The 27,652-nt window shown below is 44.9% G+C and overlaps 3 protein-coding genes across 4 annotated transcripts in view; 1 reads left to right on the top strand and 2 right to left on the bottom strand.

The window, feature by feature from the left end:
- Window positions 1-17,850, bottom strand: part of LOC120427371 (structural maintenance of chromosomes protein 3) — an 80,559-nt gene extending 62,709 nt beyond the window's left edge. The window contains exons 1-3 of one of the 2 annotated variants that reach the window (XM_039592226.1): window positions 17,709-17,850; window positions 17,524-17,638; window positions 6,889-6,951 (exon numbers count right to left, since the gene is read on the bottom strand). In XM_039592226.1, the coding sequence (XP_039448160.1) occupies window positions 6,889-6,951; window positions 17,524-17,638; window positions 17,709-17,723 (193 nt within the window). In that variant the 5' untranslated portion in view covers window positions 17,724-17,850. The remainder of the gene's footprint in view (window positions 1-6,888; window positions 6,952-17,523; window positions 17,639-17,708) is intronic. The other variant, XM_039592227.1, reaches the window with a different exon arrangement.
- Window positions 17,851-20,262: 2,412 nt separating this feature from the next.
- Window positions 20,263-22,842, top strand: LOC120427379 (60S ribosomal protein L8-like). Its single transcript, XM_052705987.1, is given in 5 exon segments — window positions 20,263-20,430; window positions 21,550-21,577; window positions 21,580-21,600; window positions 21,603-22,080; window positions 22,143-22,842. Coding segments are annotated over 4 exon segments (666 nt in total). The 3' UTR covers window positions 22,052-22,080; window positions 22,143-22,842.
- Window positions 22,843-25,993: 3,151 nt separating this feature from the next.
- LOC120427361 (E3 ubiquitin-protein ligase Ufd4-like) lies at window positions 25,994-26,885 on the bottom strand. Its single transcript, XM_039592220.2, has 3 exons — window positions 26,694-26,885; window positions 26,198-26,637; window positions 25,994-26,133 (listed from the first exon to the last, which is right to left on the bottom strand). The coding sequence occupies exons 2-3, from the start codon at window positions 26,391-26,393 to the stop codon at window positions 26,072-26,074; spliced, it is 258 nt and encodes an 85-aa protein (XP_039448154.1). The 5' UTR covers window positions 26,394-26,637; window positions 26,694-26,885; the 3' UTR covers window positions 25,994-26,071.
- Window positions 26,886-27,652: the final 767 nt, after the last annotated feature.

The following is a 27,652-nucleotide window of genomic DNA, read 5'->3' as shown; positions in this document are numbered from 1 at the left end:
CCGCCGGCAGTGAAGTGCAAATCTACAGTCCGCTCCGAACATGGTCCGAACGACCCGGATTAATTGAACCAGAAGTGCCGGGATTTTCGGGGACAGTGCTGGACAAAAGGCGGAGGGTCGATTCTATCGCGGCAAGTGGGCACAAGGCCCACTCAGTTGAAAAAAACGCCGCGGGAAAAAGTGAACAAAGACGCCATTTTGGAAAAAAGTGCCCAGCGCAAAAGTGCGACGCCATTTTGGAAACGTCCAGAATGCGTCCGAAGAAAGAGTGAAAAAGTGCTAAGCGACACCATCTTGGATGCGTCCAGAGTTTACTGAAGCTGGAAGAGGTTCCGAAAAGAAGACTCGAGTGTAGTGAAGTTCCGGCCAAGAGGACACAAAGTTCCCCCAAGTACCGCGATTACAGACTTGGCTGTTTTCCGTGCTTGGTTCGGACACTGGGTCCGATCGTTTGTGTCCCTCTTGTGCCGGAAACTGCCATAAAGTGCCTGCAATAATTCCCGGAAGCGGCGCTGAGCAAGGACGCGTCGACTCCAGAGAAGAAGAAGCGGAAGTTGCAGGCAGAGTCGGAAAAAGCTTTCGGGAATTGGTCCTGTAAGTGAACGCTGAAGAAGAGGAGCGAAAATCTTCTGCGAACTTGGTCCGGAAGTGAAGACGCTCGAAGTGAGAAGACTTTCGCGAAAGTGGTTCCGGAAAACGCGAAGAACGTTCTGGAAAGAGGTTCCGGATGTTCGACGCAAAGTGAAGTGAAAGCGAACGGTTCCAGCAGCCGTTCCGAGCTCAGTGCTCCATCACTGTAGCATCGGTGGCCAAAGCGCTTCGCCCGAGGAAGTCACCGGAGAGGCTGGTGAACTCGGAGAAGGCGGCCACACCGAAGAAGAAGACGGGCGGCAAGTCCGGTCACTAAGTGCACTGAGTGATCCCCTGCGGAGCGAGCAGTGTAAAGGAGCTGGCGGAGATGGAGCGGTTCAACGACGTCGTCCACCAGCGTGAGCTGGCTCAAGGTAAGCTCACCACTATTCTTGACAGCTTGGAAGATGCCACGACGCTCACGTGGGCAGCGTTTAAGACGTGTCAGAAGGAGGTAGAAGCCGCGTACGATGCGTACCACACGGCGTACGGGCAGATCCTTGGCATGGTTCCGTCAACATCACGGGACGAGCAAGATGCCCTCTACGACGCCTTCGACGACCTGCACACAGAGGTCCTGACGGTCATCGAAGAGAAGCTGCTAGAAGTAGGCCAGCCCACACGACGAAGAATCGCGTACACGCCTGGTGTATCACAATGGGTGGACGAGACAACGAACCCAACAACAGCTAAGATCGTCGGATGCGCCAACGAGACGACCATCGACGAACCCCCGAAGCGTTCCGGGAAGCTGCTGGCAGAGCAGCTGGACACGGAAGATCGGGTACGACCGGAGTTTATCATCCCGCATGGTGAACGTTCCAAGAACACCACCAAGATCAAGACCGCTGACGAGAAGGACTCGTCACAACCCACCAAGAAGACACCCGGACAAACCACAACGGACAAACCGGGTCAGCAGCGAATGGTCTTGAACACCGGAAGCAAGCCAGCACAGACGTGCGACGTGTGCGGACTAGGCCAGCACAAGAGCTGAAAGTGTCCGCAGTTCCTGGAGAAGACAGTCCCCGAGCGGCTGTACAAGACAAAAGAGAAGCGCCTCTGCTTCAACTGCGTCCGGACGGGACATACATCGGCGCAGTGTGTGTCTACCGGAGCGTGCGCGACGTGCGAGAAGCGGCACCACACCCTGCTGCACGCCGAATACCGGAGAAACCCTAAGCAACCGACAACACAAACGAAGGTGGAGCAACCTGGTGCTCCACAACAAGCCGAATCGGATCAAGTGACGCCAGAGGCCAGCTCCTCTGGACAACTAGCGCCGGACGCGCTGTCAGCCGTCGCGGACTCTCAGAATAAACCCTGCAGCCCACACCCCTGCCGTGGTTTATTGATAGCAGCAAGCAAGACACATTTGACGAAAGACATCCTGGACAAACACAACGCGAACGAGTTGGCTGGCGTCGAAGAGATGCAGCCACGTTCCACCACCTCGGCTACTCCTGCGGAATTCCAACTCGCCGTCAGAGTCAACTTGGTGGCTCTGCGCGAGATGAGGTTCAGCCAGGTCATGGATGACACGACGGGACGCGGTGCAGCACGTGAAGAAGCGGTTCGGGCTCAAGCCAAGGCGTTTGAGGACGAACCCAAGTTGAAGCAGCACATAGAAGAACATGAAGGTGGACCACCCTACAAGGAAGCAAGTGAGGTGAGTGATCCAACGAATTTGAAGCAAGTTTACCTGCCGTTCCACGTGATGCTGCGAACATTCGAAGACGACGCTGGCTTTTCAAGCCGAGCGATTCCTGACCAAGGACACAATGTTCAAGGTCCCACGACGCAGCGCTCTGCTGCACTCAGCGTACTTGAGAAGACTACAAACGCATGTGGAGGAGTAACGGTGCGTACAAGGGCGGCCTCGGCGCCGCACAAGCCTGCTGCAGTTGCCACACAGCCGAGCTATGAGTGCTCGAAACATTCAGTAGCTGCAGCACCGGCAAGGTAGAATGATGCGAGCATCACCTGAAGGCACTGGAGATGGTCCAAGTGGAAGCAGAACAAGATGCCGGTTTTCGGCAATCGGCAAGCACCAACAATCCCTGGAGTACATTCCACAAGTCAGCGTTTTGGCGGCCCCTGCGACTGTAAACTGCGCTGACCGGCACATTCTGTAAGAACGCAACGAAATTAAGCCCGGTTTTGGACAACAGGGCGAAATGAGTTCGCATCGACTTGCGGATCCCAAGAGCTCCCGGCGAAGAAGTGAAAGAAGACTTACCTGGCCAACGTACGGCCAAACGTGGAAGGCGAAAGAGTGACCTTTGGATCGCCTGGAGATCAACGGCAGTTCTTCGCGGGTGGAGGATGTTCGAGCCTGAACCTTTCAGCTCGAAGAAAATTTTGCTTTGCTTTGACAGCACTGCGGTTGCTTCGATCTCAGTCGCAGCGATGTTGGCAACCATGCCTAACGCGCACAAAGAGCGCGCGAAACGACGTGCGTGGCAACAGCGCGCCGTTGACGACGGCGAAGGAGAGAAAGAGAGCGGAAACCCGAACGACGACGAAGAGTGGAGAGTTTTTTTGGCGCGCAACGGACGAGTTTGCGCGATCGTTCGGAGAAGCGGCAAGTTCATCGCAAGCAGCCGAACCGGTCGGACGTAGAGCTAAGTCGTCGCGATCGTCGGAAGGAAACATTATTTAACCTCTAAAATAAGTTATGTGTTAGTTAATAGAATAGTTTAGAGAAAGTTTAAGTGTTTTTCTGTTTGCTTGCGGTATTTCCGACCCTCCAAAACTGGTTCCCCAAGTCCGCCGGAAATTCGTGCCAAAAATACAGTCCGCTCCGAACAGAATGCCTAGTATTCTACATCAATCAAAGTTTATTGACAGCATTACTCTTACTTAACAATTGTAACTAAATTTATCATCAAATAGATTTGGAAAGCATACAGATTTATTTTGAATGCTAATGCTAAGCAACAAATCAATTGTACTATCCTAAAGTCCCACCTAAATCCCACATTGTGATAGTGAAAAAGTCACAGAAGCAGCGGTGTATTGTGCAATTGTGATATTTTCACTATCGGAGAACTACCTAGTTCACGAAGACAGCTTATCGGTCAACGCTTAAGCCCTGGGGCTGCGACAAAGCGAGTTCTTGTAGCATGAAGTGGTGTCCATAGTTCGTTTTCGTTTTACGGAGCAAGATGGGGGACGCGGCCTCAAGTCAATCCAAGTCCGGTTTCTTGTGGAAAAAAGGGTAGCGGCCGAACTAGTATTGCATACAAAATGAACACCACCGGAAGATATAGTGGATCGGGAGGGGGAAGGTGAAAGAAAATTAGTGTAGGTGTGAGTAGTAAGAACTTGGATTGATTGATCGGTTACGTTTATCTAAATTTAAAACCTAATAAAGGAACTCTAAAGTAGTCAACCAAAAAACAAAACAAAAAAGGCCTGGAAGAAAATACAAAGAAACCCTATTATTCATTCTAACTCTAAATGGAATCAAAAAATCGCACTGGAAAACGAAAGATGAAATAACTTGTTTATGGAATACAAATCTTGATGTTGAAACCTCTAAACGGGGTCCCCGTCCTGTAGAAGCATTTCGTGCCTTCCATTTCATGAGGGCACACAACTCATGTAAACAAGAGTGTAACTCTCTCACACCTTATGAAAACTATTATTTAAGTGAAAGGGACACACTCCTGCTCACAAAACCCATGCGCCCTTTTGAAATATTAGGCTCATTTGATCGTCAAAACTCCACTAGATCCTCGATTCGCAACAATGGTCGATACAACCATAAGCCGAGAACCGTTAGTTCAACAGATTAACGAATTTTGTCCGATATCATTTCATTATCGATTGATCGAGATGCTATGACAACTTTGACAAATCAGAACAGTACTCAACATGAATGAAAATTAGCGATTCTGGCTGTATTACTTGCCCCGCTAACTGTCTAATGTAATTACTAAATGTAAAATCTTCAAAGACCCAATTTTAATTTTAATTTGGAATTCGAATGCAAAACTATTTTTTTGAAAACAAAGTCCTAACCTAACTCCCACATTCGATAGGGGAAAAGTCACATATGTAGCGGTTTGTTGTACAGTATGTAAAAAAAGTATTTACACCCCTTGGGCACTATGCACATTTTGTGATGAAACATGTAAACAATTTAATGTTGACATAAACCTAGTACTACGTTTTGTTCAGAAACTCATGCCGAACATTTTGCTTCAAAAAGCTCATGAAAAGATGTTTTCTATAAAAAGTTATATAACAAATACTATTACAAAAATAAAAAAGGTGCAAAAAAAGTTTGTACACCATTCGAAAAATTAACATAAATAAAGTTATTTGTTGTCAAATCACCATAAATCCAGTCTCCCAACTCCAAATAGGCATCCTTGACTGATTAAAAAAATAATTTGGATTGAATATAAAGTTAACTAATTACTTAGTATAAAAGTTTATATAACTCTGGAAATTCTATATAAAACTTATCTAAACTTAATTTTGCAAACTTTCAATTTAACTAAATGTCAATATATTACCATAGAATTGCTAAATAAACATTCTGGAGTGGGTATAACACCGTTTTGGGGGTCTTTGTATCGCTAGAATAGATTTTTCGTTGGAATTTCGTACCAACCCGGAATTACGTCGTCGAAAAATCCGCCGGCATCCGAACCGGTCCACAATTCACAAGTTAACCTATGTGGCATCGGAAAGGGCATAAAATTTCCGATCTTTTGATACCCATACATCTAGGTTTTCTATAAAACCCACGTTTTTAAATACCTGGGCAAAAAGTAAGTTTGATCCACGAGAACAAAAATTACGAAATTCCATACATTTTTGGCAGATTGCTCAAACGAAACCATAACAACGTTTTTGCCTAGGTATTTAAAAACGTGGGTTTTATAGAAAACCTAGATGTCTGGGTATCAAAAGATCGGAAATTTTATGCCCTTTCCGATGCCACATAGGTTGACTTGTTAATTGTGGACCGGTTCGAATGCCGGTGGATTTTCCGACGACGTAATTTCGGGTTGGTACGAAATTCCAACGAAAAATCTATTCTAGCGATACAAAGACCCCCAAAACGGTGTTATACCCACTCCAGAATGTTTATTTAGCAATTCTATGGCAATATATTGACATTTAGTTAAATTGAAAGTTTGCAAAATTAAGTTTAGATAAGTTTTATTTAGAATTTCCAGAGTTATATAAACTTTTATACTAAGTAATTAGTAAACTTTATATTCAATCCAAATTATTTTTTTAATCAGTCAAGGATGCCTATTTGGAGTTGGGAGACTGGATTTATGGTGATTTGTCAACAAATAACTTTATTTATGTTAATTTTTCGAAAGGTGTACAAACTTTTTTTGCACCTTTTTTATTTTTGTAATAGTATTTGTTATATAACTTTTTATAGAAAACATCTTTTCATGAGCTTTTTGCAGCAAAATGTTCGGCATGAGTTTCTGAACAAAACGTAGTACTAGGTTTATGTCAACATTAAATTGTTTACATGTTTCATCACAAAATGTGCATAGTGCCCAAGGGGTGTAAATACTTTTTTTACATACTGTACATTTGTGATATTTCCACTATCGGAGAACCTCTTAGTCTCGACGCCAGCTTAACTCACCAGCAGTCGCGTTAGTATTCATTGTACACACGCTGTAAGGACACTTTAAGAGTGCCCATAATACGCGACTTCCAGATGGTTAAGCCAAAAGACATCGATAAGCCTTGGTGCTACGGCAAAGCGGGTTCTCTTCAGCATGGAACGATATCCATTGTGTTAATAAAATGGAAGTTTTAACAGTATTTGGAACAATACAATTAAACCCTCAATTTCATTACCATGACGGATCTATCCATGCCCCTTGACAAAATGAGTACTATAACGATTTATATAATACTCCCCTGGCAAGGCCCAAGGAGCATGAAGTGGTGTCCATAGTGCTTATAAAAAAGAATGTATACCCAAATTTTAACTAATACACTAGGATCAAATCATGCCCCTTGACTTTACAAGGCCCAGGGACTTTCCGTCGTCTCTTATCGAACTCAAAATTCACCTCCTCCATCAGGCAACGATGCGCCACGGCGGATTAAGCCGGGTGTTGAATTCAACTCCCGGGAATACAACACCCGGCTTTAAATCCGCCTCCTCTCTCTCCTTTACTGGTGGACCACTATCCACCGCGGAAACACTTATCCGCTAGCTTCAATTGGACCGGTTCTTCCGGCAGATAAGGCACCACAACTTACCGTGTACCTGGCCAACCTGGTCGAATTCCTCCCGCACTCCAACAAGCACCAACAACAACCGACCTGGATCAAAAAAAAAATCTGATTTGACATGTCAAATCGTGAACCAAAGTTTTATACACTGAAAATATGCCACACTTTTTATTCAAGTGCCCAAACACTTGAATGATTGAATAAAGTCACATCGTAGATCTAATTGGTTTGTGTTTCAACATCAATCCAAACCACTATCAAATGCAAGTGTTTGGGCGGTTGACTTTTTGGTATTTTTTAACATGTTATTTTCATTCGGGTGGCTCAAGCTTTTCAATTGTTTTGCTCATGAATTTGTCCCACCGTCTTGAACTATTCAAAGTGATGAGCAAAACACTTGAAAATGATCTTAAGATCTACCCAAAACAGGCACTATTCAAAGTCAACGTGATTATCCACATGAATTTAATGTGTTTCACTGATTGATTTTTGCGCGACTCGACATCGAAGGCTAGAAGCGAGGCAAGAACCAATAGCACAAAAAACTATCCCGTCTTCAACTGGCCGGCCGGCGCAGTGGTAGCGTGCACGACTAGCAAGCGAGAACCTGTAATTCGCTTGTACGTACTTTTATTTTTCAACACCATTTAAAATTCAAGTGTTTGGCTATTGACATTATTTCATGGCCAATCACCGAAATTTCAAGTGTTTTGCGATTGATATTTGAGTGCTCTGTACAGCAGGGCCAGATCATGTGTAGAACACTTCGTTGAGCTGTGTAAGTTTTGCTCAGTGTAGTACAGAAAAGCCTTAGTGCATCTCCAGCGCGGGTAGCAAACATCGAAGCAAATCAAATTTGCACCCGACGTCAACACCACCGCGGTACCTGTCGCGGTAGCAAATTTGCTCTCAGTTCTTCGGGATTTCTCTTTGCTACCCGCTATGCTGCTGGTTTGCTACTGTGGCAAATGGAATGATGCACGGAAAAAACATTTTTTTTGATTTGTTTTTTGTGTAAAAAATAAAAAAAACTTTAAAAAATATAAAAAAATGTTGAAAAAAAATATGTTTTTAAAATAAAAAAAATTAAAAAAAAAATAAAAAATTCAAAAAATTTAAAAAATCAAAAATTTGAAAATTCAAAAATTAAAAAAAAACTATTTTTTTTAAGGCCGTTGCAAATATTTTTTGAAGTTTATGTCCCTCGGCTCTGACCAAAATTACAAGCCTAGGTTTCAAACATTTGGATGAAAAAAGTGTTTTATAATGCATTTTACAGGCGTACTACTGCCCATGTTCACATAAGTGTCCCATATGCAAAAACAGCAAGCTGAGAAAAACGCATTTGAAGTTTGTCCCACACATAAGGCTACGTGTTAAGTTTTCACGAAAAAATTAGACAATAAATTGAATTGGTCGTCACATATTAATAATTTATTGAACAAACTCAACCAGATTATTGGAATTATCTATAAAATTGAACACAAATTAACTGCTAATGTACTTTTGATAATTTATCATTCACTATTTAATTCTCACTTATCTTACATAACTTCAGTTTGGGGAAACTCCTGTAATATTTTGATTAACAAACTTCAAATAGCCCAAATAAAATCTTAAGAATAATTTATAAAAAACCACTGCGAAGTCACTCTGCCGATTTGTACAACATTAACAAAAACATCATTCCTGTCAGAGCTATTTACGTAATTCAAACATGTTGCTTCATTTATTTATGTTTACATCAACAAACTCACAGTAATACAAAATTCAAATTATCTAACCATCAACACTTTACCAGAAGCCATAATTCATTAGACCGACCCAATATTTCAACATTAGCCGGCGAAAGATGCATATCTTTCAAAGGTGCTCAATTATATAATTATTTTTGGAATAAATTTGGTGATTGTCAAAGCGTATCAATATTTAAAAACAAATTGCTCTCTTTTTTTAATGAACCCACTGTTATTGAACTTATCCTTAAATCCTTTGATTTTCTTGCTACATAGTAGATTATTTTGTTTTCCAATCTTTTTTTTTCTTTTTTTCTTTCTTTTTTCACTTTTGCTTCCTCCTAAAACTCAGTTTAAAAAGATAGTTTTCCGACACAATTATCTTTATTCTATAATTTTGCCTTTATCGCCATAATCTATGCACTTTTTTTTATATCATTTCAGATTTCTCTTGCCAGGATCAACCAAACTCCTTCACAGGTGGAAACCAATGGAGTTTGACCGGATATTTAAAAGTTAATTGTAAACACTAAAATTTATTGTATATTGTATTAAAACGATGTAGGTTTTTGGTGCTACTGCTTTGGTGGCTTTTCCTACCGAATAAAAAAAAAATCAATTCAATTCAATTCAAACTGGATTTTCTCCTGATTTCTAGAACAAAGTACTGGATGTTATAGGCTCTTTTGTGAAAGAGCACACGATTTTGAACCAAACTGCATCAATAACTCAAAAGTGATGAAAATTCATATGGGACATTTATGCGATCATGGGCAGAACAGTTGCTTTCCAATCATTAGTTTTGAAAATATCGAGGTACATATTGACGGATTTTTTTTTGCAAAAAAAACTTTTTGTGGGACTGTTCATTGGTATTTCATGAAAATTTAAAATGTTTTCAAAGGAGTTCAAACATGCTAAATATGATTATAAACGCGGGAAAATGCATTTTAACTGGTTTTCAGTTGATTAAACATTAACTTTCATTAAAATTTTGAAGTTTTTCGATTCTTTTTGCCCCCTTATTATTCAGGCCAACTTCGAAGGGGGGCGAGATAAATTTTGAAAAATATTTGCAACGGCCTAAATAGAAAAAAAAAATTGAAAAAAATCTATAATAAATTATAAGCTTCTAAAACGCATTTTGGAATTTTTGTATTTTTGAATTTGGGATTTTTGTATTTAAGAATTTTAGAATTTTGGAATTCTTGAATTTTTGAACTTTTAAATTTTGAAATTTTTAATTGCTTAAATTTTTGAATTATTGAATTCTAGATTAAATTTTCAAAACAACCTATCCCTCATGGGTTTCCTATGCAGATAGGGCCTTTTGAAATTTAATCGAAAATTTTTGAATGTTTGAATCATACACTAGAGCAGACATACAAAAATCTCCGAAACACGCATTCAAAACTTTGCCCCCGGCTTGCTGGTGCTTGTCGGGTATCAGCAGCCCCCTGTCACGGCGGCCATTTTTATGAAACCGATATGTACAACGCAAACATAAAGACAACAAAGAAGAAGACGAACGCGTTGCTGTCAAAATTTGAAAACAAACAAAGTGCGCAACCTAGAAAAATGAAGTGCATAATTTCATATTGTGAAAACGACTTCCATAAGAAGAAAATAACGACCACGGGACGGATTTCCAAACATAAATTCCCAAAGGACCCTATCCGCCGCAAACTATGGAAAAATGCCATCGCGGGGTGGGACAAAGACGGCTTTGCAAACACAGATTTCGACAAAGCTCAGATTTGTTCGGACCACTTCGCGATGGACTGTTTTTATGAGTCCAAAAAGGGTAGAATTCTTCATAAGGACGCGATTCCCTCGATCCCCTGCATGAGTCGTTCGGGTGGACCGACAGCGGGAGTGGACCAAACCCCAGCAAACTTGGTTCGTTATTACTTGCCGGAGCCTGCAACGGATCGTTCGGGTGGTCCAGCAGCGCGAGTGGTACAGTCCCCGATGGAGGTAATCGCTGGTCAGGATCGGAACTTGGTTCGGTGCTACCCGGCGAACCTCTCGGCGGGTCAATCGGAGGTAACAGCAGTGGAAGCGGCACATTCGGTGTCTCCAGAAGCAGGGCCGTATCGGAACTTGGTCCGTTACTACCTGCCGGAGTCTGTTGCGGGTCATTCGGGCGGATCATCGGCGGGAGTGGTACAGTCCCCGACGGAGGTAATCGCTGGTCAGGATCGGAACTTGGTTCGGTGCTACCCGGCGAACCTCTCGGCGGGTCAATCGGAGGTAACAGCAGTGGCAGCGGCACATTCGGTGTCTCCAGAAGCAGGGCCGTATCGGAACTTGGTCCGTTACTACCTGCCGGAGTCTGTAGCGGGTCGTTCGGGCGGATCATCGGCGGGAGTGGTACAATCCCCAAGGGAGGTAATCGCTGGTCAAGATCGGAACTTGGTTCGGTGCTACCCGGCGAACCTCTCGGCGGGTCAATCGGAGGTAACAGCAGTGGCAGCGGCACATTCGGTGTCTCCAGAAGCAGGGCCGTATCGGAACTTGGTCCGTTACTACCTGCCGGAGTCTGTAGCGGGTCGTTCGGGCGGATCATCGGCGGGAGTGGTCCAGTCAAAAGCGGAAATTACCGATGGGCCTATGAGCACGATGATACTGCACGATCGGGACGTTGTCGGAAACGGCGATGACCCAAAAACCCGTAGAAGGTAATTTTTGTTTTATCATTAATTTTTTAATATTACTATTTTTATTAATCATTTCATAATTTCAGAACACTGCGATTTGTTGGTGACATTCCGGACGACCTGAGACCAGAAGAAGCTGTGGTTTTGGTGCCCAAAATGAAGACGCAGATAATTCGGTATAGAAAACAGATCCGAGCTCTGCGGGCCCAAAACAAGTGCTCCCTGCTGAAGGTGCACAGCATGGAGGAACTTTGTGGCAAGTTGCAAAAGCTGCGACTGACGACAGCTGTTGCGGATCGCGCCCTCAGGGTACACTGTTTAAAAGTAAAAAGATTTTAAATACTTAAAAAATCTTTTCAAATTTCAGAGTTTTGCCTCCGACAATGAATTGTTCAGAGACCTGGCTCTACACAAGATGCGTGAGCCGTACAGCCCTGTACTACAGGCATTTGCGACCACGTTGCATTTTTATTCGCCGAGGGCATACGACTACGTTCGGCGAATGTTGGCGAACAAGTTACCGCATTCGAGATCGGTTGTACGTTGGTACGAAAACGTTGACGGAGACCAAGGGATAAATGAACAAGCAGTGCAGGCAGTGAAACTCAAAGCGGATGAAAAAGCTGGCCAAGGGCAAGTATTGGTCATCGGCATGTCAATGGACGAGATGGGCATGAGGAAACAGATAACATGGGACTCGAAGCAGAAAAAACTAAACGGTGTGGCCTATCGTTTCCAGAAATGTAAAGATGGCACTCAACAACGCATTACAGCGGCCAAGTCTGCGCTGTTCTTCATGATAACTGCTCTCGATGATACGTGGAAAATACCGATTGCATACTATCTCGTCGATTCGATCAAGGCAACCACTCAGAGAGACATCGTCAACGAAATCCTGCAAAAACTTCACGATGTGGGCGCTACAGTCGTATCTTTGACATTTGACGGTACCAGGACCAATATTTGCACGGCAAACGCTCTCGGTTGTGATCTTCGCCCAGAACACCCACTGCGCACGTCATTTCCACATCCGTCGACGGGAGCTCCAGTCTTCGCGTTACTCGATGCGGTACACATGATGAAGCTCGTACGGAACACGCTTTTCTCCCAGGGCACCTTAAATACACCGAGTGGACCGGCTAGATGGAAGTTTATAGAACTGCTTAATGAGTTGCAGAAGAAAACTGGCCTCCTTCTTGCTCCGAAGCTCACCGATAAGCACGTAAACTTCCAAAATAGCAAGATGAAAGTTATCCTGGCCGTGCAGGTGCTTAGTCAGGCTGTAGCGGATGCTCTGAGGTACTTGATGGAACGGGACGGCGATTTCGAAGACTGCCAGGGCATGATCGAGTTCGTCCAAACTTTCAACGATCTCTTCGATATATGCAACAGCATGGAACAACACTCAACCGGCTTCAAGAAACCATTGTGCGAAGCCAATTTCGACGAATTTGATGCTGCTTTTAAAAACGCGGAAGATTTCATTTGCCAAATCACGCTGGACGACGGTACCCCGATTTTGAGCTCCAAAAATAAAACTGGATTCCTCGGTTTTCTAGTTGATATGAAAAGCATCCGAGGACTGTTCAAGGAACTGTGCATGCTTCCACAACCAACTGAAGGCAACGTTGAGAACGCCCGAGTTGTAGCCGATGTAGAGTCAGGTACTGTCAACGAGCCGGATCTTCGAATGCAAAAGGATGTGGACAACTTTGAGAACACCCAAGCTGACACCGATGCCGAGGAGAGACCAGAACCAGGAACTGTAGACGAAGCTTATCTCCATGTAGAGTATCTTGAAATCGTTGAGAACCCTCGGATTGATGCCGTTGCTGAACAGAGACCTATACTGACACAGATCTTCACTTACCGTCTCTCCCAGGACAATCTGGAAATGTACTTTGGTAAGGTTCGGTCAAGGGGTGGTTGCAATGATAACCCCGATGCCGTTCAGCTAAAGGCAGCGGTTAAAAGGTTGTTGAAAAACAACGACATTTCGGCTCCAGAAACCGGGAATTGCACGATTTTCCAAAACTCGACGGCTTTAAGTGTCGATCTGACCATCCCAGCACCAGAACCCTCGCCAGAACCTGTCCAAAGCAGTGTCGAAGTTGTTCCCATAGAGATCTGCACATCGCTTTGCTGCGGACCAGAATGGGATTCATTTATTGAAGATGACCTCACGAATGCAGCCCTGAAAATAACCGCTGCCAAAGTTCAGCACAAGATGTTATCATCCTGCAAATGTGCAAGCTGCAACGAAGATCAAAGTGAAGCCCGAGCAGAAGCTGTTTTTGGAATAGGACAGGTTTGCCAGTTCCTGTTCAAGGTTAATTATAACAACATTTCAAAAAATCTTTTTACGTTTAATACGAATAATTTGTATTACAGATATTCGTAGGCGAAGAAAGAGACGTCAATGTCGAATCATACCATGGATACCTCACAACACGAGCATTGAACTGTATCCTGGAACATTTCCATACCCGCTTTCGAGATTTGTGGAAATGCGTCGATGACCACAAGGATGCATTGATATCGAAGATTATTGATCACTTCCATGACGAAATGTTTTCGGAGTACTCCAAGCGCATCGTTCCTTACAAGGAGACAATCCGTCCAAAGTTGACGAAACTGATCCATTTTGCCGGAAATTGATTAAGTCATTTAGATTAAATTTCTCTTTAATTTACTATCTACCAAAGCGAATTACAAACTGTCTCATAAATTTATGCTTGTTTCCATATCAAATGCACATTCATTCAATAAAAACACGCTATGATTGAAATCTCCCTCTAGAGTAACTTTAGCATAATGATTAATCGTCCTGGTCCGTTCCGTTAGCCGAATTTGTCGAAATTGTAGTCGACCATGCCATGCGCTGAGTTAGCCTACAAGTCACTACAGAATCCAGACTTAAACCGAACGGTGTTCATTTCGGTCGAGCTGCTCCTGTGTGTTCCGGATGTCCCCGAAGCTTTGAGCAACGATCTTGGGCGTCCTGTCGAACCCTTTGATGGGAACCACCTCGAAGGCTTAGACGCGTGCTTATAAGTGGTGTCGCTCGTCTCTGTGAACAAGCCGAAGCAGTAAAAAAATTAAGCCTGCCGAATCTGCACGTTCTCGTCCAAGCTTGTATCGAACATCCACCGAATTCAACATCACCGAGTAGGGCAAGTTCCCTGCGAAACAAGTCGAAACTGTAGACCTTACCGAAATCGACGAATGCGGAAGCCAGATCCGGGTGGATCCACGCAAACGAAAGCGCTCTAAAACCAGCCGAACACTTGATGTGTGCGAACCAACGAAACGAAAACCCTGCCGGAACACGCGAATCGTCGAAATCAAACACGCTTCATTCACCTCACACGACACACACTTTAATCATCTATCGTATCGACATCCGGCGAGTCGACGCTGTCCTGCTGCTGGCCGGAAGCCGGTCCCTCGACGGTGTACATTTCGCTGAAGATGGGATCCTTTTCGACAAGGACGCGCTCCAGAATTTCATACGGCGAGAGTTTCCTGCCAAGCAGCACAAATCACCGGGTGGTGTTCATTCAACTGGTCACTTCGGCGGGGCAACGGCTACGACGGGTCGACCCAGCTTGAGGTTTCGAAAGTGAAACATTTTCGTAGTTGTGGAGTAGAACTGGCCGGAATTGTTGATCGGAGGCGGGAATAACTTATTGTGATTGGCAGCATCAAAACACAGCTCCGAAAGGAAATAAACCGGGCACGATTTACGTCGTCCTGATTCTGAAGAAAAACGATCAATTACGCATGTAATCCATGTAATTGAATAAAAGAAAAACTTACCCGCGAGTGAGGTCAGATTGTACGCAACGACCGGGTTGAGCTTTTGCGCCACACCACACAGGTGTATCGCGCCGTCCACCCGATATTCTTCAAACACTGGAATTTCTTTTTGATTTAGAGTGAAAAACGCGGGCACGATCACTTTTCTTAACTTTTTATTATCGAAAGTTTACCGAGTTACAAAACTGAACACCGAACTGGACTCACTGAACCTACTAAAAAAACTGAGAAAAAACTGAACTACATACTGAATACTGAACAACTGACTGAACCCCGATCGAGATTTTCGATCGCCTTTTATAGTGTCCTCTTAGTTCATTTGAGGACTTTGAAGATCCCCATAATTCCTGGAATCCTTTGGGTTCGGATTTTCTTGCCGAGACCTTCTGACCAATCAATTAGCGGGTGAGGTAATTATCCCCTCCATGTCCTAATTGATTGGTCAACGAGTCAAAACCCGAAGTGTCGCATATTGTCTTTCTTCTCCCTTTCTCTATCTCTCTCTCTCCCTCTGGCATAAGTACGTAGATTAGATTCGATCTCCTATCGGCTCGCGCATGGGCCATCTGTTTTTTGCGCGTGTGAAAACCCGAACGCACAAACGACTTCGCCTCAGCCGGCCCTTCGTTTGGTCTTGAAAAGAGAACTGTGAAGTTATGCTAACTGGGCCAAGTTCCCCTGGGGGTAATTTGGCTGTGGACTAATTATGATTTGAGCGACTTCACGGTTCTCTTTAATTTCACCACTGGATGAAATCTCCTCATCATGGATCAAAGTCCAATCGCACATTATTGCGTCGGGGATTTCATCTAAGGTGACAAAAAAGATGTGGGTCGCTACACAGGGGCCTCCTGGGCTCGCAAAAACGGCAACAAAACATCAACCTTCTGCGAGGAAAAATGCCCTGTTCGTTCAGTTCGTTTAGCTGCAGATCCGCCGGAAAATATTCTGCCAAAATTCTCAACTTTTTTCGTAACAGCAGCTGCATAAACAAAAAGTGACGTTTCTTGATGATTTGGTGTAAAAAAAACAGACAACACCAATACTACTACCCAAACAACTTTGTTTACCGTGGGCTCTTCACTAATACTACTGCGTGGGCTCTTCGGGGTTTTGGTGACTGTCAAACGTTCTAGGCATTTACAGTGGTGCCAGGGGGCTGGGTATCAGAAAATGAGTACCCGACAGGTACCGACACATATTTTTCTTCTACAGATGAACTTGAGATCAAATTTGATACCTGCTTTGCTATGCGCGGTGGGAGACTCGGGGGCAAACTCGAGAGCAAATTTGGTGGGAACCAAATCGGGTGGCAAATTGTTTAACTTTCGACATTTTCGAAAAATGAAACTCTTGTAATTGTAATTGATTGTTTATTTGTGACGAGAGCCTGTTAGTTTACAACTTTTTATCAGGTTAAGGAGGTAACTTTAAGATAGAAAACGGAGATAAATAAACCAACCAAATGATTCCAAATAAAGCTAAAAATCCAAGTTAGATGCGGAAGGCTTAAACTAGTTGTTTAACACAGCTTTTAAACGAAAATAGGGTTGTTTTTGTCTTTGCCTCGATCGGCAATCCGTTCCAGCAAGTGGCTCCGTACACCAGTACACTTTTCCCACTGGAAGTAGTGTGTCTTTGAAATTTTCAATAGAATTAAAAAGTTTAATAAACTTTTAGCATTTCTAGGCATGAATCCATACATAATTATTGATTTTAATTAGTCTTTTAAGACTAATGCTGCCTTTCCGTATACGTGCGTGTGTATTGAGTATATGTACACGAAAATGGTTGAGGTTAAATTTTGTACCGGCCAGCATTACAATTCTTGACTTTTTTTATTAGGTCCTATAAACATATGAAAGACAATAGCTTATAGGACCTTTTTTTAAAAAAAACTCTGGAATTGGTGAGCAATTGTGCGTGACAGCGGGCTTAGATAACTCTATTGGGATGGAATCTCCAACGATATGACCATATCTGGAGCAACACGAGAAAAGGGCGGATAAGCATTTTGACAGTTTGAACTATTTTGCTATTTCTCAATCTTCAGGTAACTTTTTCTCAAAATTCGAAATGGGAAACAATAGTTGACCTTCCCAGCTACCATTTAACACTATGGGTTTTGTATAACAGTTGCCTATTGCATGGGAAATTGCAAAATAGTTGCAGCTGTCGAAATGCTTATGCGCCCTTTTCAAATGTTGCTCCAGATATGACAAAATATGCCATCAGCAACACAATTCACGCGTTTTTTTATTCAGAAATGTAACGTTTAAATAGCGAAAATTTGAAAATCAAAAGCCCAAAAAATGATTAAATCATTTTTTGTTACGGGCTACCATTTCACAGCAAGTGCTTTTGTTGTGGGCTCTAATTTGAAAACCGTCGACTGTTGTCAGTTTGCTTCGTTCGGGTTTGCCAATAGGCTCCCATCACTCACTCACCGTAGAAAAAGTTACTTTTGCCAGATCCATTCCGGCCTACTACCACATTATGACGCTTGTCGAACTCTTCTACAACTGTTTGCTCGCGGTAGCTCTTGAAACCCTGAATAATAACCTGTAAATAGATGCAATTAAGTAAGATCCACAAGAAAGGATGTAACTCGTAAACAATTACAATAACTTACTTGTTTAATATGCATTTTACACTAAAATTAAAATTCAAATCCAAGCACCATCTGTGACGCTCTTTAGTAATGCAAAACACACGTTAACTGGAGCTGGTGAAAAAACAAACAGCACACGCTTACCAGGCGATCGCAATTTTTGAGATCAATGTCGCAAAAAGAAGTTCGCTTATGTCATCTCAATTTTGAGATCAGTTTCTTTTGTTTACATTCGCAACTTTGAGTTGGAGAGTGTGAACTCATTTTTGCGATGACACTTAGCTGTTTTTTGATATTCTTGCGGTGTGTGGGAAAGTTTGGACTTCGAAAAAAAATATTTCTGTTTTGACAGCTGAGTTCGAGCAAACAACTAAGTCCCCGGGGAAGATCAAATCGGGAAGAGAACCGTGGATGTAATGAAAAGGGGGGTCTAGCTCATATCCCCGAATGACATTCCCCCGAATGCCATTTCCCCGAAAATCATTTCCCCTAATCAGCCACATCCCCGAATGCCATTTCCCCGAATATCATTTCCCCTAATCGGCTATATCCCCGAATGCCGTTTCCCCTAATCGGCCATTTTTCCGAATGCCATTTCCCCGAAGTGACCTTACGCCAATTGCCGTTTATTTAAATTTAAATTTTCCCGAATTTTCATATTCCCTAATCTTCATTTTCGCTAAAGTCTTTTTGCATGACTAAAAGTTATTTTCTCTCTCAATTTTTGATGAAATGTTGTAAATTGGGTAGTAAACTGCCCCTGATCGCATAAATGTCCCATATGCATTTTCATCGTTTTTGAGTTATTGATGCAGTTTGGTTCAAAATTGTGTGCTCTTTCAAAAGAGCCTATAACATCCAGTATTTTGTTCAAGAAATCAGGAGGAAATCCAGTTTTTTCGCGAAAACTTAACACGTAGCCTTATCTATGGGACAAACTTCAAGAGCGTTTTTCTCAGCTTGCTGTTTTTGCATATGGGACATTTATGCGAACATGGGCAGTAAAGCCCTTTGTCAATTTTTATGAAAAACGGTAAGAAGCACGAAGCATTTCTGATAACGTTTTTTTATTTCATTTTTATGCAAAAAAAGTTATTGACAAAACAACATTTTTTCGATGGATCAACTATGGTCCCCTTGGAACGAGCTGTCAAGAAGGAGCTTTTCTGCCAAGAAGGGCCGGGAAGTGAATTTTTAAAAATTGAATTAAAAATCCATTTTAAATACTTTTCGGTCGTTCAAAGGGTCATTGTACTTAGAAATCATTATGAACACTAATATCAGCTTAATTTTAGGACCCAATCACAGTCCAGACTCGATTATCCGAAGTTTCGATTATCCGAAGTTCGATTATCCGAAGTGAAATTTTTCCGTGGCCTTCAGATAATCGAGTTGTTGTGTGTTCAAGAACCCAAAAATCGAACAAATAGGTACATAAGGCTTGTACAAATTTTAATAAAAGTTTTTGTTGATTATACTTTTCGCCAAATCCAAAACAAGCAATGTGAATAAAATGATCAGTGTGAACGGGGTTCTGTACTACGAAAATCATAAAATCATAAAAAATCATGAATCATGAATCATAAATCATGAATCATAAAAAATAACAAAACTTCTATTGCATTATTATTATCATGTCTATAAGTTAAAAGTATTTGGTTTGAGAATATATAACAAAAAGTCTGTAACAATATTCATTGTGTTTGAATGAATAGTACCAAACCTTTCAACACCCTTTCCCCCCTAAAATGCTACGTCTGTTCTTAGTGAATCCAAAAAGAAAGTTGATCATTCAAGGCCAATACGAACCTTTCAAGAAATGTTGTATGTAGTTTGATGTGATAAAAATTGCCATCATTTTTTTTTTCTTATCAAGTGCTATTTCCCCGAACGGGGTCAAGCAAAAATGCCCGGTGCCCAGGAGCGCGCGCGCTCCGGGGCACCGGGCATTTCCGCTTGACCGCGTTCGGGGAAATGGCATTCAGGGAAATGACTATTCAGGGATATGACTAATCGGGTAAGTGGCATTCGGGATTGTGGCCTATTCGGGAAAATGACTTTCGGGGATGTGGACGATTAGGGGAAATAGGAAATTCGGGTAAATGGAATTCGGGGAAATGACTATTAGGGGAAGTGTCTTTTCGGGGAAGTGGAATTCGGGGAAATGTCCCTTCGGTAATATGGGTTTCGGGGAAATGTCATAGATTCTGAAAAGGGTGAACCGAGTGGACAAAGAATGTAACAGGTTCTCTTTCCGACCATCCACGGTTGTCTTTCCGAAACGATCTTCTCCGGGAAAAGTAAGTGGCCAGCGGAAGTGCCTCTGTATCCGTAGTTGTTTTTTATTCGTTTTTTTTCCTTTAAAAAGTCTAGTGACGGAGTGCAGCTCCTGGTAACGTCGATTAAACACCGATTGCCTGCTGGAGGAGAACGGTTAAGAAGCACCGCATCATGTCCACCGAACCGGCTCCCCTTACGGCGAGATCAAGACCCAGCTGTCATTCACCCTCATCCGGCCCGCGGAAATCTAACGAAAATACCGATTTTTGATGCTGCAGCTGGGACGGAAGGGGCGATGGTTGTGACGGTTTCAAGCGGCGAGTCAACCCGGCTTCGAAGTCAAGCTCATCTGGCAGCGGGACACAAGATGGACCTGGATGAGCTGAAACTGATGAAAAAGGTTGCGGTGGAATCGGTTGTATTGCAAGGGTTAGGTCCGGAAGACGCAACACCTATGTCCAAGGTTAGTAGCGGGAGCACCTGAACGACGTCCAAGGGCGCGGGTGCTTTTTATAATATGAATGAAGCTGAGGCCGGAGTATGGAATGACCATTGCGGATGAGCATGGACTGCTGCCGTCCTGTTTATACAACTGCTTGGTATCAACGAGCACATTCCGGAAGTGGACAAGACTTTTCCGGCGGATACCGAAACCGATGAATATATCCAAGCTGAACAAGCTTCGTCGAACCTCGATGCTCAGAAAGATGACTTTAGCGGGAACCGAAAGATACGAAAAAAACAGATGAGTAGCAATTCTCAAAATTAACAATTCGAGGTTATGTATTCAAATCGATTTCCCTTTTTTTTTATTTTACAGCGATATTGCCACCCCTTTGACATGAAGGCGCACTCAATCGGTGGTGGCTGCTGGTCCGCGAGGTGCCCGCCAAGATATCCAACAAGTGGGAGCTGAAGCCGATCTATTCTTCCACAGCAATCCGGATGTGCAGGTGAAGGAGAAATCTGCCCAGGTGCAGAAAACAAGTCTACATCAGAGTGGGCAAGGTAGTGGGTGCGCAAGTCAAACACCGGGACACCAGGACTAAATCCATCAGAGAAATTCAGAGGCTGTGTTGAAGGCCCGCTGGGAGCGTGTGTTCAGCCGGAAAGTGACCATTTTATCCAAGTTCGTTTCCAACCCGGGTTACGCGTTCGAGGTAATCGAGGAAGGAAAATTGAACCGGCACATTGCCGTTACCAACATAAACGAACATTCGTCCCGGGGTCAGAGAAGGTCCCGGTAACAAAGGAAGGTTTTGGACGATGCGAAGAACATCAACAGGACCCTGTCGATGCTGACCAACGTCAACAAAACCACATCCCCTATCGTGACTCGAAGCTAATCAGCATCCTGCAGGAGTCACTCGGATGAAATGCTTCAACGAGGTGGAAACCAACCACCCTTGAATGACTGTAAGGTTTGGATGCTGTGAATATCTGACAATTTTTAACTGCCTTTTGTTTTCCAGCATCAAAACGGTCAAGATTGCAACCCAAGGCGCGCATGATGTCGATGCACGAGGCGAAGAACAAGAACGTGACAACCCCCGGATAAGCCGCCCCATGTCCTGTCCGTCAGTTTGTGTACTGCGGAAAGAGCGCCCAGCTCAGATCGGAAACGTTCTGCCGATTGTTCTGGCACGATTTCGTGCAATCAGGAGGAAAAGACCAGTGACCGTGGCAAGCTGGCCCGTACCTCCGTTAAAAACTACGCGTCCGTCATCGCCCACAACCCGGATAGCAAGCGTACCCGTGTCAAGCTACCGTCCGGTGCTAAGAAGGTTCTGCCGTCGGCGAATCGCGCCATGGTCGGAATCAAGCCCATCGTGAAGGCAGGTCGTGCGTACCACAAGTACAAAGTAACTGCTGGCCGAAGGAGTGTGGTGTGGCCAAGAACCCTGTCGAGCATCCTCACGGTGCTGATAACCGCCGTTTGTTCAAACGGCGCCCAATCAAGGGCCACCTTTTCCAAGCCAGCTAAGTCTTCCAGGCGTTCCGCCTTAGTAAGCGTCGGTGGCCCCCGAGAACCAGGGCCACCCGTCGAATCGCGGCACGTTCCAGCCGCATGTACACTATTCTAGCTGTCCGCCACCGAATTAGCCGTATCAAGGTAAAGGAAGTTATAATTAAACATCTTTGTACAGTTCTTCTCATAGCATTGTGTTCTTTCAGGTCAACCAGGTTATCCGTCGTATGGTCCACCAAATTCGTTCCTCGCCCTACCCCAGTGTAGGTCCTCCACGAGGCCCCACAGGTTCTCCCCAGCAAGACAGCTATTAGCAAGGGCCACCGAAAGCTCCGACATCACAGCTCTCCATTACAGTCCACTTAGCCAGTATCCTCCTCAGTCCGCCAGCGGCCCTTCGATGCCGCACGTTTGGCCAGGTTACGAAAATCTGAATCCTCCCATCGCCCCAGCAACCATATCCAGGTTCAAGATCTCCCACGCCAAGCCTTCGACTACTGGATCGAAGACCTACACCAACTAATCCAGCCCGGCTCCAGGACAAACCTCCAAGTACAGCAGCAAATGCTCCGTCCTCCAGCGCGACCCACATTCCTTCAACCACGTCGACCTAGTATGCCGCAGGTCCAGACGCCCCGGGGCTCCTCCTCCACAAACGTACACTTCCTCCCCTGCCCAGGCCAGTCAAACGGCTTCCGCTACAAGGTAGCTATCCTCCGCAGATTTCCGATTCCACCATCCCAGGAACAGTACCAGCAGGGTGGTTACTCCGGCCAGTACCAGCAGCCAACCGAACAATGTAAAATTAATGGTCTTCCCGGCAAGGAACATCGGAACAAATATTTCACGACCCCATCAAAGCACTTAAAACGAAAAATCCTCATAAATCAGAAAGACTGTTATTAATACATGATGCAAATAAAGAAACTTATTGAAATACTTTTGTTTTGGTTTATTTTCATTTACTCAATCAATTAATAACCTTCCGGAACCGATTTACCGAAAGCATCTCAATTTTGAGATCAAGTTGCTCATCTCAACGTTGAGTGGTTTCACTTTTAGCCGGTTTGCGACGTTCATCTCAAAATTGAGATCGACTGGTTAGCGTGCACAACGATGAATACACACGGAGGATAGGCATTACACGAAATCGAGTTCGATTACACGAAATTCAGTTCAAGTACGATTACATACTTTCGTGTAAGAGGGGTCGAACTGAAAATCGTGTAAAATCGGAATTGAAACGTTTCACCTGGTCGAAAAGTTTCACAGGGTGAGAAATTGCCTATATCTGGGCGTATTTATATATCGTTTTTTGTTGTTCAGAAAAACAATAAATTTACTCATAAAAAGAGTTCGTAAGAAAGCTTTATTTCAAAGATTAAGTACAAATTATAATAATACATAATTAATATGATATATCTAAATGGAATTCCATATTTCGAGAGAAAAACTTAAAACAAAAACTGGTCTTCCACGTTCGGTCGGAACACTTGGCAATCGGATACAATTCCGGTGGAAACTCAGTGCAAAGTCATCATACGTCATTGCTGGTGTGGGTAGTCGCCATCGACCATGTTCTCATCGATGGTCGGCACTTCTCGGACATAATCGACGTCAGAACCTACCGTGGCGCGGACATCGACTTGGACCACTACCTGGTGGTGGCAAAGCTGCGCCAACGCCTGTCTGAGGTCAACAAGATCCAGTACCGTCGTCCGCAGCGGTATAAACTGGAGCGACTCAAGGACCATGAGGTCGCTACCCAGTACGCGCGGGAACTCGAAGCTGCGTTGCCTGACGAGGGTGAGCTCGCTGAAGCCCCTCTGGAGGCCTGCTGGAGCCATATGGAAGCAGCCATCAACGCAGCGGCATCGAGCGCCATCGGCTACGTGGACCGAGTTCGACGGAACGGCTGGTTCGACGAGGAATGTCAGGCGATTTGGGACGAGAAGAAAGCAGTGCGGGACAAGTGGCTGCTGCACAACACCCGTGGGAACAAGGAGTCGTACAAACAGTTGCGAAGACAGCAAACCCATCTCTTCCGGGATAAGAAGCGCCGCTTGGAAGAGTTGGAGTGCCAGGACATGGAACAGCTGTATCGCTCCAACGAAACGCGTAAGTTCTACAAGAAACTCAGTCAATCCCGGACTGGCTTCATGCCGCGAGCCGAAATGTGCCGGGATAAGGACGGGGGAATCTTGACGGACGAGCGTGAGGTGATCGAAAGGTGGAAGCAGCACTTCGACGAACACCTGAAAGGCCCAGAGGCGGAGAACAAGGGCGACGGGGGAAACCACGTCAGCGGTATGGTGGACGGTGAGGACGAGCCAGCACCCACGATGAGGGAAGTTAAGGATGTCATCAAGAAGCTGAAGAACAACAAAGCAGCGGGTAAGGATGGTATCGGTGCTGAACTCATCAAGATGGGCCCGGACAAGCTGGCGGCCTGTCTACACCGGCTGATAGTCAAGGTCTGGGACACAGAACAGCTACCGGAGGAGTGGAAAGAGGGAGTAATATGCCCGATCTACAAGAAGGGGGACAAGTTGGAATGTGAGAACTATCGAGCCATCACCATTCTCAACGCGGCCTACAAAGTGCTGTCTCAGAACATTTTCTGTCGTCTGTCGGAGCGAGCAAAGGATTTCGTTGGGACGTACCAAGCCGGTTTTGTGGAGGGGAAATCGACGACGGACCAAATCTTTTTGCTACGCCAAATCCTCCAAAAATGTCGCGAGTACCAGATCCCGACGCACCACCTGTTCATCGATTTCAAAGCCGCGTACGACTCGGTCGATCGCGAAGAGCTATGGAAGATCATGTACGAGAACGGCTTTCCCGGGAAGCTGATCAGACTGGTGAAATCGACGATGGACGGGGCACGGTGCAGCGTGAAGATTTCGGGAGCGATGTCCGACCCGATCGAATCGCGCAAGGGACTGCGACAAGGCGACGGTATCTCCGGCCTCTGTTTCAACATTGGGCTTGAAGGTGTTATGAGGCGGGCGGGCTTCAACATGCGGGGCACGATTATCAACCGATCCAGCCAGTTCATCTGCTATGCCGACGACATGGACATTGTCGGCAGAACGTTCGAGGAGGTGGCCAGGCGGTACACCGAATTGAAGCGGGAAGCGGATAAGGTTGGATTGAAGGTGAATGTTGCGAAGACGAAGTATCTGCTGGCAGGAGGAACCGAGTCCCTTAGGACTCGCATAGGACCGAGCGTGACGATCGACGGCGACGAGTTCGAGGTTGTGGAGGAGTTTGTGTACCTCGGATCGTTGGTTACGTCAGACAACAACTGCAGCAGAGAAATTCGGAGGCGCATCATCACCGGTAGTCGTGCCTACTACGGACTCCACAAGACCTAACGGTCTGGTCACCTTTCCCGGCGTACAAAGTGTACCATGTACGAAACGCGTCGTCCTCTACGGGCACGAGACGTGGACAATGCTCGAGGAGGACCTGCAAGCGCTTGAAGTTTTCGAGCGACGAGTGCTTAGGACGATCTTAGGCGGCGTGCGTGAGAACACTGTATGGAGGAGAAGGATGAACCACGAGCTGGCGCAACTCTACGGCAAGCCAAGTATTCGGAAGGTCGCCAAGGCTGGCCGAATCCGGTGGGCCGGACACGTCGCAAGAATGCCGGACGCGCTGGATGCACGCCAACCGAACCAGACTATCAATCCGGTGAAGTTGGTGTTTAATTCGGAGCCGGCTGGAACGCGGCGGAGGGGGACGCAACGTGCACGGTGGTTGAACCAAGTGGAGGAAGATCTGGAAAAGTGGGAGTTCCGCAGCGGAATTGGAGAGTAGCAGCCCAGGACCGAGTCCAGTGGCAGCGCATCTGGAGACAGCTCATGACCCGGAGGTTGTACGAGCAGTAAAAGTAAAAGCAAGTAAAGTGGCCATCGTGGTCATTCCTCGGACCTACTTGGATGTTGTTTGGTCCGCAGACGGGCCCGAGTTTTGCTGGAAGACTTGCTTTGGTTCAGTGTAGGTCGAAATGTCTTCCCGGGCCCACTCCGGGTTGCCTGCACAGCATGTTCCGGATTGCCGTCAGATTGTTCAACGGGAACACCTCGCAGAAGCCGCAGTGGAACGCGACAAGCTGTTGTCCGATGCCCTCCTACAGGTAGAAATTGATCGTTAAGTTGCAGTACTCCTTGACATTGTTGATTGTGACGTCGACTGGAAGATGGAAAAATGATTCGAAATTAAAACTTGAGGTTGATTAATTGAAGGGGGGTCTTACTGTTGGCCCCGTTCGGGATCAAATCCACCGACTGGTAACCGTAGAAGTTTGAGCTCCGTAGATAAGTGAATGTAAGAACGAGGTCTTCTAGCGCCATGCTGCCCGTCTTGGTGTTGAAACTGAGCTCGCTGATCTGCAACAGCTTCTCCAAGCTGAGATCGTCGTTCTGATCAATGTGTTGTTTCTGTTTGATCATTTCCTCAAGCTGAAGCGGATGGGCTCGATTTCGTGGAAGTTCTCATGCAACAGGATGCCTTCGTACCAGCAGACGTCGTCTTCCAATTTGCTGTGAGCTGGGGTAGACGCACCACCTTCTTCGCCACTGCTAAAGTCCTCGTGGACACACTTTCTGCACCATAGTGTACGTCGACTGCCATATCTTGCGCATGTTGACATGAACTAGAGAATGACCGAAGGCGTCTTGCGAAGTGGCTACTGGGCTGTAAATAAAAACAAGTGATTGATTGAAATCTGAATTAGTTTGATGGAAACATACCTAGCTGACATGACGAAATAAGTCCGGGTGGCTCGAACGAGGGACGTAGCAGCGCAGATCGTCGGTTGCCCAGATTCCCCGTACCTCAATCAGTACGGCAGGACTATTGGGGCCTGGGCGACGGAGGATGTAGTTATTTGGCCGGCTCGAACGGGGGACGTAGCAGCGCAGATTCCCAGCACCTTGAAAAAAAAAACAAACAAAAATTACAATTGTGGTGATGTGCTGATTCTCATGCCTATTCATAAACGTGCAAGCCCACTGGGCCGTCTCGCTCTCGGCACTCGACGTGCGTAAATAAACAATGTGCTTAAATCTACTCCGAGTTAGTATTCATTTCACGACGATAATCCGACTAGTACAAGACCACCTATCGCATTTGGCGACGAAGGGATAGTTTTTCTTCAGTTTACAGGTAAGAGTTTATGGAAATCGACAAAATATTTGATGTTATGTTGAAAAATCAAATTTCGGCTGATGCGATCACCGAAAGCCACGGGGCGGCCATCTTACTTTTTGTTTTCCTTTTTAACTGGAATTTTATTTCCAACTGGACTTTTGCATAAATCTAATAAGATTGTATTGTTCACATACTACTTCACAGTAGTAACCGGTGCTTTGCACGGTGGAGGCAGGAAGCCGTCAGGTTGGAAAAACCGAAATCAAGGCAGGAAGCCGTTAGGTTGGAGAAACCGTAACCGAGGCAGGAAGCCGTCAGGTTGGAAAAACCGAAATCAAGACAGGAAGCCGCGGGGTTGGAAAACCGAACCGAGGAGAGTACGAATGGATTGAAATATACAACAGAAATTGAGGTGAGCAAATGTAAACACAGTGAAAAAGAATAAGAAATAATAGTTGTTGTTACTTATTTTAGTCCTTTGAACAAAATGGAAAAGTGGGATGATTCCAAATTCAAATTCAGATCGATTCCGAACAGTATTATCCGAGACCAGTGGGTG

This window comes from Culex pipiens, chromosome 1 (genome assembly GCF_016801865.2).
Source record: "Culex pipiens pallens isolate TS chromosome 1, TS_CPP_V2, whole genome shotgun sequence".
Lineage (NCBI taxonomy): Eukaryota > Metazoa > Arthropoda > Insecta > Diptera > Culicidae > Culex > Culex pipiens.
The sequence above is the reverse complement of the archived record's forward strand: the minus strand, read 5'-3'. Positions and strand labels throughout refer to the sequence as shown.

Excerpts from the sequence above, each read along its gene's own strand:
- LOC120427361 (XM_039592220.2), bottom strand. The coding sequence starts at position 26,393 with ATGATCAAACAGAAACAACACATTGATCAGAACGACGATCTCAGCTTG. Across the intron at positions 26,134-26,197 it reads GATCCCGAACGGGGCCAACA|TCGACGTCACAATCAACAAT; the intron begins GTAAGACCCCCC and ends TCCATCTTCCAG.